The sequence below is a fragment of the Phyllostomus hastatus genome, unplaced genomic scaffold (genome assembly GCF_019186645.2).
Source record: "Phyllostomus hastatus isolate PE091 unplaced genomic scaffold, TTU_PhHast_1.1 phas_scaffold_501, whole genome shotgun sequence".
In the NCBI taxonomy this organism is placed as follows: Eukaryota; Metazoa; Chordata; class Mammalia; order Chiroptera; family Phyllostomidae; genus Phyllostomus; species Phyllostomus hastatus.
The window spans coordinates 54836461-54850850 of NW_025334033.1; the positions used below are offsets into that span (position 1 = coordinate 54836461).

At 41.1% G+C, this 14390-nt stretch overlaps 1 protein-coding gene across 26 annotated transcripts in view; it reads left to right on the plus strand.

The window, feature by feature from the left end:
* The window catches only part of NRXN3 (neurexin 3), a 1483875-nt gene that overhangs the window by 1303073 nt on the left and 166412 nt on the right, over nucleotides 1-14390 (plus strand). For all 26 annotated transcript variants that reach the window (XR_006783762.1, XR_006783763.1, XM_045822497.1 and 23 more), the window contains one exon: nucleotides 6002-6173. Coding sequence is in view for 24 of the 26 variants with exons in the window: in XM_045822497.1 (XP_045678453.1) it covers nucleotides 6002-6173 (172 nt within the window). In the remaining 2 variants the exon portion in view is untranslated. The remainder of the gene's footprint in view (nucleotides 1-6001; nucleotides 6174-14390) is intronic.

Sequence of the window (14390 nt, forward strand, 5' to 3'; positions counted from 1 at the left end):
CAGAATTTGCCAAGATTTTACTTATTTCTCTTAAGTACCATTTAGCACAGGTGTTTTTGTTGTTGTCTTTGTATTGTTTTCTCATTTTTATACAGATAGCTTGAGATGCAGATAGTTGAGGGACCCGCTCAAGACCACCTGGATAACAAGATGCAGAGCCTTGACCGGGCTTTGGTCTTCTAATTCTAAATCTCAAAAGCTCCTGGAACCCAGAGCAGAAAAGGGCCCACCCCTGTCCTTAGCCCTTCCCTTCACAGCTATATTCAACCTCTTCAAGGGAAGGGGACTGGGTCATTGACATAGGACGGCATCAAAAGTCCAAACACTCTCTGAGCCCCACAGCTGGAGATTTGTCAGTCAGGGTGATTTCTGATGGGCTTATTCCCCATCTCAAACTTCTTGAGGCAGAGACCCGATCTCTTGTAGCACTTGAATCGCTTAATAGTACATGCCTCTGCACTCCCAGAGTGCACATCCAGTGTTTATTAGCTAACAGTTGTCCTGGGTCTTGAACAAGGAGACCATAACTTTAACACAATGGACTGATGCATTTTACTGAAAGATAATAGTCACAAAAAGAGACTGTACTGTGTTCTAATGTAGTTTTTTATCCTAGAAAACTTCAATAAAGCCCAAAATTATCTGATGCATCAAGTGAATTGTACATCATCTCTTTTGTATTATACTGATTATATATATAAAGTACAATGAGACTATATGTTTTACCTAAGATTTATTGCAAAAATGTCTGAATATAGACAGCAATTCTCTACTTTATCCTATAGTGTTCAAATACTGTTTAGCCTCCCATGACATAAAAGATTAGCACATTTTTCAAGTACAACCACACATTCTAATTCATTATTCATTGATTCACTTATGCACTAATTTAACAAACATTTACTGAGCAACTGCTAGAATTCCTGTATTTGAGATAACCACAGTTAAGTTAGACAGGCAACCATAAAGTATACTCCATTTGCAACATGTAATACATGTGACTGAAATATAATATGATGGAAAATCCACAGGTTTTAAAGTCAGACACACCTGAATTCTAATCTTAAATATGTCTCCTATTACTTGCTGAATTCATAATTCTCTCACTCTCTATCTTTAACCTATAAAATATGGAGGGTAATTTTGAGAATTTGAAAATCATTCTATTAAAAAAATATTTTCCAAGTACCTACTCTATCCATCAAGATAGTCTGGGTTATGCTGTAGCAACAAATAGCTTAAAATATTTGGTGACATCAAGCAATCAAGCTTTGTGTCTCAGTCACGTTCTGTGCCCATTACTAGCTGGCTCACCGCCATCCTCACTCAGTGAGCCAGACTAATGAAGAAGCCCCTACCAGCAATTTGCTGGGCAGAGCAGTTGAGAGAAAATGGGAGAACTCCAGCAAGTCTCACAACAGCGATTAAGTTCATGGCTCAGGAGTGATACCCAAATGATCGGTCAACACTGGTCTCTTGGCTCTACACCTTACAAAGAGTCTCAGTGGTTGTCCTCTCCTCCTGTGTGCCCATAAAGGGAGGACTAGAAAAACATGTAAATGCTGCCACTGGGAACTTTATTTTTATGACCCAGACTCTGAAATGGGTATGGCAGACCAGGCAATGTCTGGACCCAAGAGGGATCACATCCATTTGTGCCAATGTTTTTGTGTTCCTACCTCACACGGAACTCACAGATTCCGTGGGGAGCCTGGGAGTTAAGACATTGAGAACTGTTTCCTTTGCATGTCTCCCTGGCAAGCATTCGAGAGTCCCAGCTCTGTTCCTGTCAACTACAATTTTCTGAAATAGCGGATGGTGCAGTCTGCCATCCCCAAGCGCACTCAGGAATGAATGGAGAGATTGCCTTCAGGGAGATCTTTATTCCTGAGGATTTTCTTGCCCTTGTGTATTTTTGCTCCTGAAATGTGATGTCAGTGTGGCTAGCATCTCCTGGGTCACGTCCACAGCATTAGCTGTAATATGGCTTGTGGAGGTCCAGAAAACTGGAACCTGACTACTTGGAGGAGCCACGTGGGCTCATAAACAGTCATTATTAGTGAAGAATGACTGACTGGCTATTTCATGACAGTTTTTTGAAGTACTATTCAAATTTATCCTATATACACTTGAGGATTCTTCAGTCATGTCTTCTGATTTACCACTTGTCTTTGTTTTTAATACTAAGGAAAAACATAGATTGAACTGATTGACTGGATAGTGGCTTTAATAGTGATGGGTGCAGAGACATTAACAGTTATGGTCATGCTGTTTTGGAGCTCCACTTTGCTTGTCTTGGAGAGGCTTAGAAAAGGCACCAAAGAACATGACGAGACAACAACTACCAAATCATGACAGGAACTCAGCCTTGCGAATATTGTTCTATAATGTTCCATTTGCTAAAATCTACATTTATTTCCACCATATTTCTTGATGACAGTGTGGCCAAACCAATAGCTCTTTAGCTCATGCCACTGCTTTCAGATACCCTAACGAGGGGAAGGAAGGGAAAAGATGACTGACATTGATTGAGGTCCCAAGCACCTGCCAGGTGTTTCACACCTATGTGTTCTTCTAAAATGCTCACAACAAGCTTCAGAGGTAGCTATTCCCTCCCTCCACATATGCATTTTATAGTAGAACAATCCGAAGTTCAATAACTTGCCCAAGGTCATGCAGCCTTCAGAGTCAGAAGTGTTATTTGAATCCATGCTGTACTAAAACTCACGTTTATTCTGTTGACCAAATTAACTTCTCCAGTAGTTAGTGTCATAGATGGTCAAATGACTGGATGGTTTCTTCTCCTAATCTCATTTATCCCTTATATTTGTATAATAGTTTATTATTTAAAAAATGCTCTCATATTAATCATATCATTTTAGTCTTAACATAGCCCTATAAAGTATGTAAAACTAGTATCCTGTCCCCATTGTATACTATCAAGAAATGGATCAGAAAGTTAAGTAACCTGCCCAAGGTCAGTCAGGGCTGACTCTAAAGCCAACATTATTCCTCTCTTACATCTTCTCTTTTCTGGTCACATGGACCATGAGAGTTTATTTTCATGACAGCTGAGTGTGATCGATTCAAACCTGGGCAACTATATGGGTATTGGCCACAAGGCTTATAATGAGCTGAGACAAAGCAGTTAGCCACAGGTTATAATGCCACTGTGGTGCCATGACAAATGACAAGGAGGTTGGAGTAATGAAATTTTATGCGTGTTAAGAGACCACATCTGAGGTCGAGCACAGCCACATTGACCCCTGGAGGAATCACAGTGAAACATCTGGGTGAGGGTCTCCACCGGGTAAGGGTCTGTGCATGCTAGCAGGATTAGGAAGATCTCTCTGAAACGGTGATTATGTTGGCAAATGTGTGCAGCCTCAGATAAGGACCAAATATTTATTCTGGCAGAGATTAAATCTTTTCTTTCCCTGAATCTATTATGGATCTTGCAGAGAATCTGCCCAAGAATATATGTCGCTGATCAGCCAGCTCACTGAGCCAGAACTGTACTTTGCCACTGCTTTGGCTGAAAAGCTGCAGAAGGCTGGTTAAAGGTCTCCTCTCTCTCTCTCAGCTGTTCTCCATCCAGGATTAATTAGTGACTCAGAGATGAGCTGAATCACCAACAGTCCTTTCCATGCATCCAGGATTTATACAGTGACTTCTCATTGAAGAACAGTGGTGCAGTGAACAGCCCACATTTGTGGGGTGGGCAGAGGAGCAATAGTATCTGCAGTCATGGTTTCTTAATTCCCCAGTCCTTTGATTCTCCTAAACAGATTCTGACTCAAGTTACTATAGCTTTGCTCAATTAAGGATGAGTGTAACTTGACTTGGTACCAACATACACACCCTTGGAAATGAATGTCAGTTTTTTAAGTAAGAAAAAGTCATACTGTCATTTCTGAATTCCTAGAGAATTAAGGAGTAAGAATAAAATGGATCATATTATTAATTATGGGTATAAAAGAGGCACAAAAACCTACCATCAGGAACATTTATCTGTGCATTCTATTTAACTACTAGGAACTTTGTCCAGTGCTGAGGATGTAGAGGTGGCAGTAAAACAGAACAAAACTGAGAACATAGTGTCACAGTAAACAGGGAATTAAGAAATCATGAGAGCATGTAGCTACCCTTGGGGAGGCACCCACATCACTTTTCTCAGAGAACAGAACATGGGAATCGCAGTCATCATTTCCACATGGCAAGCGTGCTACAAGGCACAAAGGAAGCAGAGCTGTTCACCCTGTTTCTCAGTACCCCTGCATACTCAGTACCCCTGCATGCCCCAGCCTTTTTTGATCAGCCTAGATTCCTAAATGCCTTCTGAGGTCAAGACTCCTGGGTATCTCCCCATCCTTTTGTTGGGTATATGATGTGTTCATATACTAAAGGAAAATTGGAAAGTTGAGAAAAGCCTGTCTTATGAAAAAATAAGTGCAGCATATGAAACTGTATGAAGACCAGTGCCTAAAATCTCACCAGAAGTCTTAATTTATAGACCTTAAGCAAAATAAGTGCTTGATAAACATTTTATTTATGTACTAAATGAATAAATAGATGAACCAAATTATTAAATCTTAGATTCAGTAAAACCTTTCCTACATCTCAGTTCATATGGATTCTGGACCTTTGTCCCCATACCTTCATCTTCCTTCTTTTCCTCCTTCCCTCCTCTTCTTCTTCCTCACTTTCCTCTTTTCCCTTCCCCTCTGCCCTGTTCCTCCTCCTCCTCTTTTCCTTCCCGTTCTCTCTCTCCCCCTCCCCCTTACTTCCTTCTTTCCCCTCTTTGTTCTTCTCCTATTTCTTAAATTAGGAAACAGAAGGCCACAGATTCTGTGAACAAATATTGTGACTCAGTCTCTTAGAGCATCTGAATTACAACTAAATTGTATTATATTTCAATATCCAATCTAGTGCTTAGCCAATACATCAGATTATTCCTTTACCTATTCCTTCTGCCACCCTACATGCTGTGATACATTTTCAAGAGAGTAGGAGAGATTGATTATACCAGATCAGTAAGGTTACTTTCATTTTATGTGTCATTGGAATACTAATTCCAAGTCTTAGTTGTAACCAATTACTAGAGGAGAAGAGTAAGAGTTTTAATAGCATTATTACTTATGCTTCAGTGTTTCACTTCCTAGGAGGTAGTGAATCACCTCCTAGGTGGTGAAGGTGGTGATGATATCACCACCTCCACCTTCACCAGCATGACAATCTTCATCTTCATTGCCATAATGTTAATCTTCTGGAATTCATTGTGTTTTCCCTCGCAGAAGTCTTTTTGAGTCACAGAGGTCTCTTCTGCTGTGTAACAGAAAGCTGTAGCACTGAATGCTACATCCTTCTTTGGATTAACTTTAGGAATAGGGCTGTCAGTGTGGGGAGGGTGGCAGTCATCTGACTCTGACAACCCCAGCTTGGTTTTCACTGGCCTCTACATCTTCTCTGCATTGTAAACCTACAGAAAGCTATCATCTGGAGTTGGGGCACAATGCCAGCTCCTCTGCCATCAACTCCTAATGATTCTGTACCCCTCCCCTTGGCCTTGATTACCCGAAGTGTGCGAGTGGGTTTGTGTTCCGTCTTTTGCCCTACATCTGAATTGTGAAGTGCTCTAGACCCCAATGTCTTATTATCCTCTCCTAGAAGACAGGCCTGACTCACCACACAGAAGTGAGCTTTGCTGTGTTACTACACAGGTGTTAGGTAGTTCTGTGAATCCAGTGTTAATATCCTTTGAGGGCTGTCAAATGATGTAACCTGTGTGGTGCAGCCTGTGAGAGCAATGTGGGCAGCTTGATACCATTAGTTTTTATGTTTGGGATGAAAGCCCATGGAGAAAAGTGGGATACTATTATGACTTCAGGTGAATGCCTCCCTCTGGGTGCCTACACGTTTATTGTCAGTTGGCAGATCAACATGAAAGAGAGAAAACCTTGTGGTTTGTGATAACTGTATCTTTTGTGTTTCTTTATCATAGGAGCAGGGAAAAATTGGAGTTGTCTTCAACATTGGCACAGTGGACATCTCCATCAAAGAAGAGAGAACTCCTGTGAATGATGGCAAATACCACGTGGTGCGCTTCACCAGGAATGGTGGCAACGCCACACTCCAGGTGGACAACTGGCCAGTGAATGAGCATTACCCCACAGGTACACGTTTTACTCTCAATGACTGTACTCTTTTTGCTTTCCTATTCTTATTGCTAAATGGTAATTTTTCTCATGACCATCGCTAAATCATAAAACACTAACTATTAAGTGTACATTTCTGTTTTTTTGTTGTATGAGAAAGTTATTTCCTTTGGACCTGGACAGTGTAGGGACCTTCTGGAGACTTACTAACTATGCACTGAACACTTTTTGTCAGACTGACTACTACTGCCTGACTGGCTCATACCTAAGGCAATTACTGTAGGATTTCCTGGGTACTACAAATGATGAGCAATGAATGGGGGAAAGGCACCATTTTTATCATGAACTTTATTGATCATCGTGGAATAATCAACTTGAGATTTGAGCTTTGAGATACTGTTTAGTTAGGTGTGGTTGAAGGCATGCATGGCCAGAGATTGCAGAAAGACCGTGAAAGGAAGTTGACTGAACTTGAATGGATAAACAACATCAGAGGAACAGAGAAAAAGTAAGGGTGGGATTTCATTCATTTGGTTGACTTTGCCAATTTTCTTTTCACTTGCACTAAGCCCGACTTGATATTCAGAGGTTGGTCCGAGTAGGTGGGAGGGAGAAGGGTTAATCATCTGTTTAAATGTTATAGTCAAGGAGCATTTGCCAACAAACTCCCAGAGCCAGATGGCCGAATCAAGGGCGATGAGAGGGAAGGTTGCCTTCTTTAAAAGAGATCATTTAAATAATCCCTTAGCCACCCCCCACCCCCACCCGCTCACTTCTCCCATGAAAAGAGCTCTGAACTATGATCATAAATGTTTCAAAAATGGAAGGGAAAATACTGTGGCGAAGGGCCTTTGCTCTGCAATTGTATTATCACCTGGTGGATACAAGAACTCAGAATAATGAACTTTTCGTTAATGTGGGTGTGATGCTGTGTCTCACTGTCGGTCTCCGACACTCCAAACTCCCCATAATTTCCCCATTTTTATCCTCCCACTTCCTTTATAGTAAAGTGGGCGCACAGATGAGAAAGCCAGAGCACATTTCCAGAAGTTTAAGAGCTGTTTAGCGAATAATCATTGTGGCCCAAGAATTTTGAATGACACGAAGGCTGTGATTATGTTTTCATGCCTACCTCAGTATTATTTTTTAAGCCAATCAGAAATAACTATGTTACTGGGATTTCCCCTACTAGCCGGTCTTCCTATGTCTGGTTTAAGAATTACGGGCGCATCCACAAGCAGCATGTAAGACTCCCAGGTCACCGAAGCAGAAAGCCGCACCTGCCCCTTTATCTGACCTCTCAGTCTCCATACAATATCCAGGTCAGCCCTCGCTGGGAGTCTCTTGTCATACTCTTAGCGCTTCTTAAATTAAGTCACAAAAATGACTTCATGCATTTATCTTTGAGCCTTTGAAGCGAGCCAGAGGTTTTAACAGCTACTTTGAATTTTTATCATCATCCAAATTCACTAGACACCAATAGACCTGATTTTTAAATGCTTCTTGCTTAAACTCTGGGGGGTGGGGGTTGCGGGCAAATCAAAATAGCTTCAGATCTTAAAAGCTGCTTATTTGCTCATAGGAAAAATCAGTCTCACGCCATGCGTATTATCATTGGCCCTGCTAGTGCTGCTGTAGGGTTTGTTATGTTTTTATTAGGAATTTCAAAGATTTCTAAATTGATATTAACCACTTGCCCTGAGCCAATATAGAATCCAAGAGTTTTTGCTGCCAGCAGTGAAAAGGCTCTTTAATAGTAATTTTAAAGCCACAGATATGCAGGAAAACCAGTGACCCTTGCTGTGTGTCTACCTCTTTTTATCTTTTAGTTCCAAATTATGGGTTGCTTCCCATGTTTTCAAAACAAAGAAAAACCCTTCCTTAATGGCATTGCTTCACACAGAAAGCTATTACTACTAGTATTTGTCAGTAACTGTTATTTAGTAATAATAAGTGTCATTGTTGTAAGACGTGATACAGGATAGCAGCTATGAGTATGGGCTTTGGAGGCATCTAGCTGGAGGCGGGGTGTTGGTGCGGTCACCTGTGAGTCTAATGCAGGCTGGATGAAGACCTGGAAATGCTCTACATGCTGAAATATTTGGTTCCTCTCTCCACACATAATTCAACATACAACACTGAACCAGAAGTGTAAGAATATCTAACGGTTCTGATTTTTCTGCTTTGATGATCACTGATACTTTCAGAATATATCAGATTCTTTCTCCCCACATCTTTCTTCACTGTGTGCTCTGTTTTCTCGGTTCCCTAAGGGAGTGCTTTTTCCTCCTGTTTGGTAATCTAGTTCCAAACCTGAAGGAAGTTATTGAACCTCCCCAACATTTGTCTCCTAGTCTGTGAAATATTAGTAATGATAATATGTCCAGGGTTAATGTAACAATTATGTGAGTCAAACACATGCAAAATGCTCAACATAATTCTGGCTCAATTAAGTCAATATTCAATAAATGTTAACTATAAGGATTACCAAACATTATCTGGGCAGCATTTTTTTTTTACTATCACCTATGCACTCATACAGATTACTTCATCTTTGACTATAAATTGGGTAAAGTAGGTATTTTTACTCTACATTTCAAAGGTAAAAAGAGACCCAGGGAGAGGCTGTGTCTTTCCTAAGGTCACAGAGTAAAGAAGGGACAGAACCGAGACCAGAGTGTCCTTTCTCAGCTGGGCACAATTTTCACTATTGCTCCCACAGCAAATTGCGGGATGTTTTGACAAATACATAGGTAGAAACGAGCATGATTCTTTTTGGGTCCTCAGGTTTATTCTTTTTTTTAATTGTCAATTACAAAGATGAGTATCAATAACCACACATAGATGGCTCTCGCTCCTTGAGCTCTGCTAAAAGATTCATTTGTAATGAGTCCAACTATCTACTTGACAACAATGGCAATGTGCTTCTGTGAAGTAATTGAAAGAATACGGAGTGTTTAGGAGAGCTCTAACCTTACTTGGTTGCCTAGATTGGAAAGTGGTATTGGAAAGTGCAACATTCTAATTTTACACCCCACTCTTCCAAGACTTCCTAGGGGCGGCTCACCTTTGAGCTTTGGATACCTTACTTTCTCTCCAGCCTGCTTCCCTGTGAGACTAAAAGGATCCACTTAACAAAATGTAAAACATCTTTAGAGCAATCTAGCAATGCTTAATTAATCTATATTGAACTATAAGAGCAAAAATACCCCCTGTATCTGGGCCTCAGGGAACAAAGCCACTTTGACACAGTTTCTACAAAAGTGATCCATTCTCCTTTATCCAAGCCGTTCTACTTTATTGATGGTAATAAATATAAAAGCCATCAAAAGGAGTTCAGGGGTGCTCTTTGTCTATTGCTAGCATTGAAACAGTGAAGAAATGTGGAGTGGCTCCTATGGAATATTCACCTAAGTTATCTCATTGTGAAATTATTCTCTCGGGACATTGTTTCTGCTCAACAGGTCCCTGTGTATCAGGATGAATGGGTCAACCCCAGAACCTTCTCATGGGCATTTATGGGATTTTATATGGCTCTTCTGAAACATCCTCTGGTGAAATATTTAGAAACCGGTTGGGCACAGGGCATGTAGCATACCTGCTCTTTGTGAACCAGGAAGGATTCAAAATGAAAAGAGTTCTATAGCCATCGGAACCTTACATCACTTAATTCGGGGAGATAGAACTCAAAAGCACCTTCTTTCTTTGAACCTGAAAATAGAAAGGCTAAGGAACAGGAGAGGGAAATAAAAGAAGAGTCAGTCCCAAGCCAGTACCCAGACAGTGAGGAATGTTCTTTAAAAAGCTTCTGATTACTACTGCCTTGACACAATGCGGTGGTAGGGACAAGGGAGGGCAGGTGAGAGGGGAGTTGAGCGTGAGAAATTAATTTTAGCCCCAGCTCTAGGCCCCCTGGGAGGCTGAGCTGCCCGGGATTGTGAAAGATCCTCTCTCTGCTGTGAGTGGGTGGCTGGTTGTGTCATCGGGGCTATTAGCACCCTGAGCCCCACTGTGCAGGAAGGCCTTTTCAAGTCCGAGCCCAGCTTCCTGGAACTGAAGACAGATAACTCTCATGTCTAGGACTTTCCATCTTCCCGTGGCAAATGGAGCTGAGGAGAGCAGGGTCTCACTTGCTTGTTTGTTGTTTTCCTCTTGACACTGCATGCCAAGTCCGTTGAAGGGCTCTTGACTGGAATTCCTTCCTAAATCGATGAAATACCTGCTGATGACCCCAGCTTAAATCCTGTTTGATGACCCAATTCAGAACATGAAAGGGATGTAGAAATGGCTCCCCTTCTGGGACCCTAGGTTAGAAAACTCCCTGCAGTTATATGAGTGTGTCAAATTCCACAAAATCTTGTCTTTATAGGGCTTATCAGTACAGACATTGTTGTAGTGCTTACTGGTGCTCAGCATGCCTTCCCATGCATTACACCATTTGATCCTTGCTCTATCCCATCGGGGAACTGGATTTGGTATTATTATTACTGCCATGCCCATTTTAAGGTTACGTCATTGAGGCTCTGAGAGTCTAAATAATTTACTCAATACCACACAACTTTCAGGGGGAGAGCCAAGATCCCTGTTGTGATCCTCAGACCATGCTATCTCAAATTCCCTGAGCATTTTTCTATTTCTCAGAGTCACACTTTTATCGATATCTGATACTAGGCTTTTAGGTTATTACTTTTGTTTATGTTTTTCCATCAAAAGTATTATCAAGTAGAAGTCCCTGCCAGACTAGTTTAGTTAGTAGTGTTTCTCAGCCTTGGCAGTATTGACATTTTGTGCTAGATGATCCTTTGCTGTGACAGGCTGTCCTGAGCATTGTAGGAAGTTTAGCCACATCCCTGACTCCACCAGCTACAAGCCAGTAGCCTCTCCAGTACCAAATGTCCTTCGTGGGGGGCAAAATCATCCCCAGTTGGGAATTACCAAGTTAGAGAAAGCCTCCAACATATTTCATTCCAAATGCTTATTGTCCTCTTACAGTTTATACAGTATACATGGGGATAAGAGAAATGTGTCTGTCCACATCTCATCCTAAATTATTGAGACTTCAAAGGGTTAAAAACAAGTCAATGCACTTGACCTGATGCTGACATTTCTCAGGCCCGGGGCTTGAATTAATTCCTAGCCAGAGGTTTTCTTTGCTTTTCTCTCTGTCTTTGGCTGCAAACATTTGAAGTCTTGCCACATTTGAAGCACACATTCCACAAGCCCCAGCTACCTGCTCACTCACCCGATCAGGACTAGTGTTAACTTCAGTTCAATGGGGAAAAACAAAGACAGCGAAGTCCTGCAAAGAGAATAAGAAGTACAAACACAAGCAAGGAGAACAGCCATAGTTGCATGTAGCTTCTGAGACTGCAGAGAAGTAATGGCAACTGGGGGAAGGCTTACTTAATGAATGTGTTTAAATGTTGCAGTGTACACATTTTAAAGTCACCTTAGGAATAGGTTCTGCCAACATTCTGTCCCAAAACATGTCCATTAATCAGTCAAAACAGTGCATCCGGAATATTTGCACTGCTACAAAGTCGCTCTTTCTTATTTGTCAGGAATGAATTAGGGTTCACAAGTAGGTGACTTTGTATTTCTAAGGACTTTCAACTTGCTGGGGTTGGTCTTTGATGAAACAAATGTTTTAAAAGCCTTTGAGAGAGAGAGAGAGTGACTTGGCTGCAGATGAGATTCTCCTCGTAACTTTTAACAAACTGTGGGTGCTTGGGCCCCTGTCCTAGGTCATCTAATGTAAATGGCTGGAATGTGGTCCATGGATCATCAGCAGCAGCAGCAACAGCACCACCTCAGAGCTTCTTAAAAATATAGAATCTCTGGCCTGCCCTCCACGCACTGAATCAGAATCTGCATTTTAACAAGATACCTGAATGATGTATGTGCACAGGAAAATTTGAGAAGTGCTGTTCCAGGCATCAATAGTTTAAAAAATCCCATGGTAGTTTCATAGGCAGCTATGCTTGAGAACAAAAATGTCTTTTTTTCTTCTTTCACACTGTGCTACTCAATACACTAGCCACTAACCACATGTAGCCACACTTACAATGGCACTGGTAGGACCAAGGCCCCGAAGGTTTATTTTCATTGTGCAGTTATTGTGTCCTAGGCACTGAGGGATGTAAATGCATTTTCTCATTCAAGTCTCAGGTCGGTGCTATGAGACTGGTGGCTGGTACTGGCCAGTATAAAACCAGAATATAAAATACTTTCTCTTATTTCCTTTTACCTCTTTTACATGATGTAACTTTTCATGTACATCATTCACAAAATAGTGGGCATTTATTCTCACCTACCTTCTGAATTCCTCTAATGTATTTTGTCATCACATAATCACTGGGATTATAACACCACTCGATCCATGGGGTGGTCATACTGGGGATGGAGAAAATGGTAGATGCCACCATCACTCAGCCAGTTCATCCAGACAGCGACGGCTGCCCTCTGTTGGGCATTTACGACACACTCCCACTTCGTGTTCAGTCTTATTGAGCCCTGATAGAACCCTTGAGGTCGATATTTGTTGTATTCTCACATTGCAGACTAGGAATACTTCCAGAGATCTTAGGTACTTACCTGGCTCACAGAGTGAGTAGAAATGCTGCTATTTCAACCTAAGGCCACCTGGCTTAACAGCCCTAGGCTTTAGTTGCATTCTGCCCATCCACAGATTTCCTTTGGTACCCTGGACACTTGCATGCTCTGGAAATTCTGGTCTTAACCCAAATCTGGACAATTTAGAACTTTTCTCTCAAGTTAAGTCTCTAATTTCTGCCAAGTTAGGAGTCAGCACATCACTGAGCATTTATGACGTCTGCCTTCCTCCACATCATCAGTTAGACCTTTGAGGACTTTGCTAGCCTCTTGCCTTACATGATCCCATTTGACCTGCCAGCACCCTATCTAAGCAAAAGAGATGACCTTATTTAGATGAAAATCAATGTTAATGTTTAACAACCTTGCTTGGGGGACAGGACAGCCATGAGAGGGTGCTTAGTATTATTTTTTAATTGTTTATTTTATCAGGCAAACCTTTCCCTTCTGTAAATGTCCAGCCACCAGGTAAATAGCTTTGAATCTTTCAAGTTAAATACAGATGCTCCTCAGTTTATACTGGAGTTACATCTTAATAAACCCACCATTAAGTTGAAAATACTGTATTTTAAAAAAATGCATTTAATACACCTAATATACCAAACATCATAACTTAGCGCAGACTTCCTTAAATGTGCTCAGATCACTTACATTTGTCTGGAGTTGGGCTACTATTTTAGATTTCTTAATTTCTATGAATAATGAGCATATCATATTAAGCCAAATCCATGGAATAGTGTTTTCAAAATTTGAAATACACAATGGTCACCTTTTACATAATTTCAAAATTATACTCATTTGAGTTAGTGTAACAGAAGAATACTGCTATCCTCTCACTCTGTGTAAGGCAACTGTAATTACACAAATTCATCGAAATTAAAACAATCAAACATTACATCATTTCAAAGCTAGTCTATGTGAATTACAAGGGTTTTTGGTTTTTTTTTTTTTTTTGCCTTATTGCCACAGAGAAACTCCAGTTTAGGTAGTAAATAAAAATTCTGGCATGCGGAATTTGTCTGTAGTTACAGAAATCTAGAATTGTTATCCCAACCAGAACATGTGATCCTCCTGTGCTGCTTTCCCTCTGCCCTGGAATGAATTAAATAACCAGCAAATGTCCCAGTGCCCATGCGAGAGCCCAGCTTTATGTACAGGAAAAGTTTTTAAGTTTCGGTCACTTCAGTTGAAATCCTGCACAAGGTTGCAGGGCCCCTCTGGTTACTTAAAGTCGAAAAAGAACATTTAGCTTCTCAGAGAAAGGTGGTACATAGATATCCAATAATAATAATATATATTCACACACAGTACGTCATTTATAATTCTATAAAGCACGGAGGTAATGAAACTGTAAATCACTCAATCGATTGTAATCATATTGCAGCTCATCTCAAAGAGATAAAGACTTTCTCCTCCTCTGAAATCCCTGTCAATACCTGAGCAGGCTGAAGAAGGGGGCACGAGGTGGGGGGGAGGTTAGTCAGAGGAGGATGGAGTGAAGGAGTCAAGGGCAAAGAGGCACTGCTGATCTTCAGTTCATGGAGTTTATATGCCCTGGATTAGATTCCCAGTGAGGTTCACAGTCGCTCCATGAAACGCATTTCTTTTTCTCATGGTACTGCT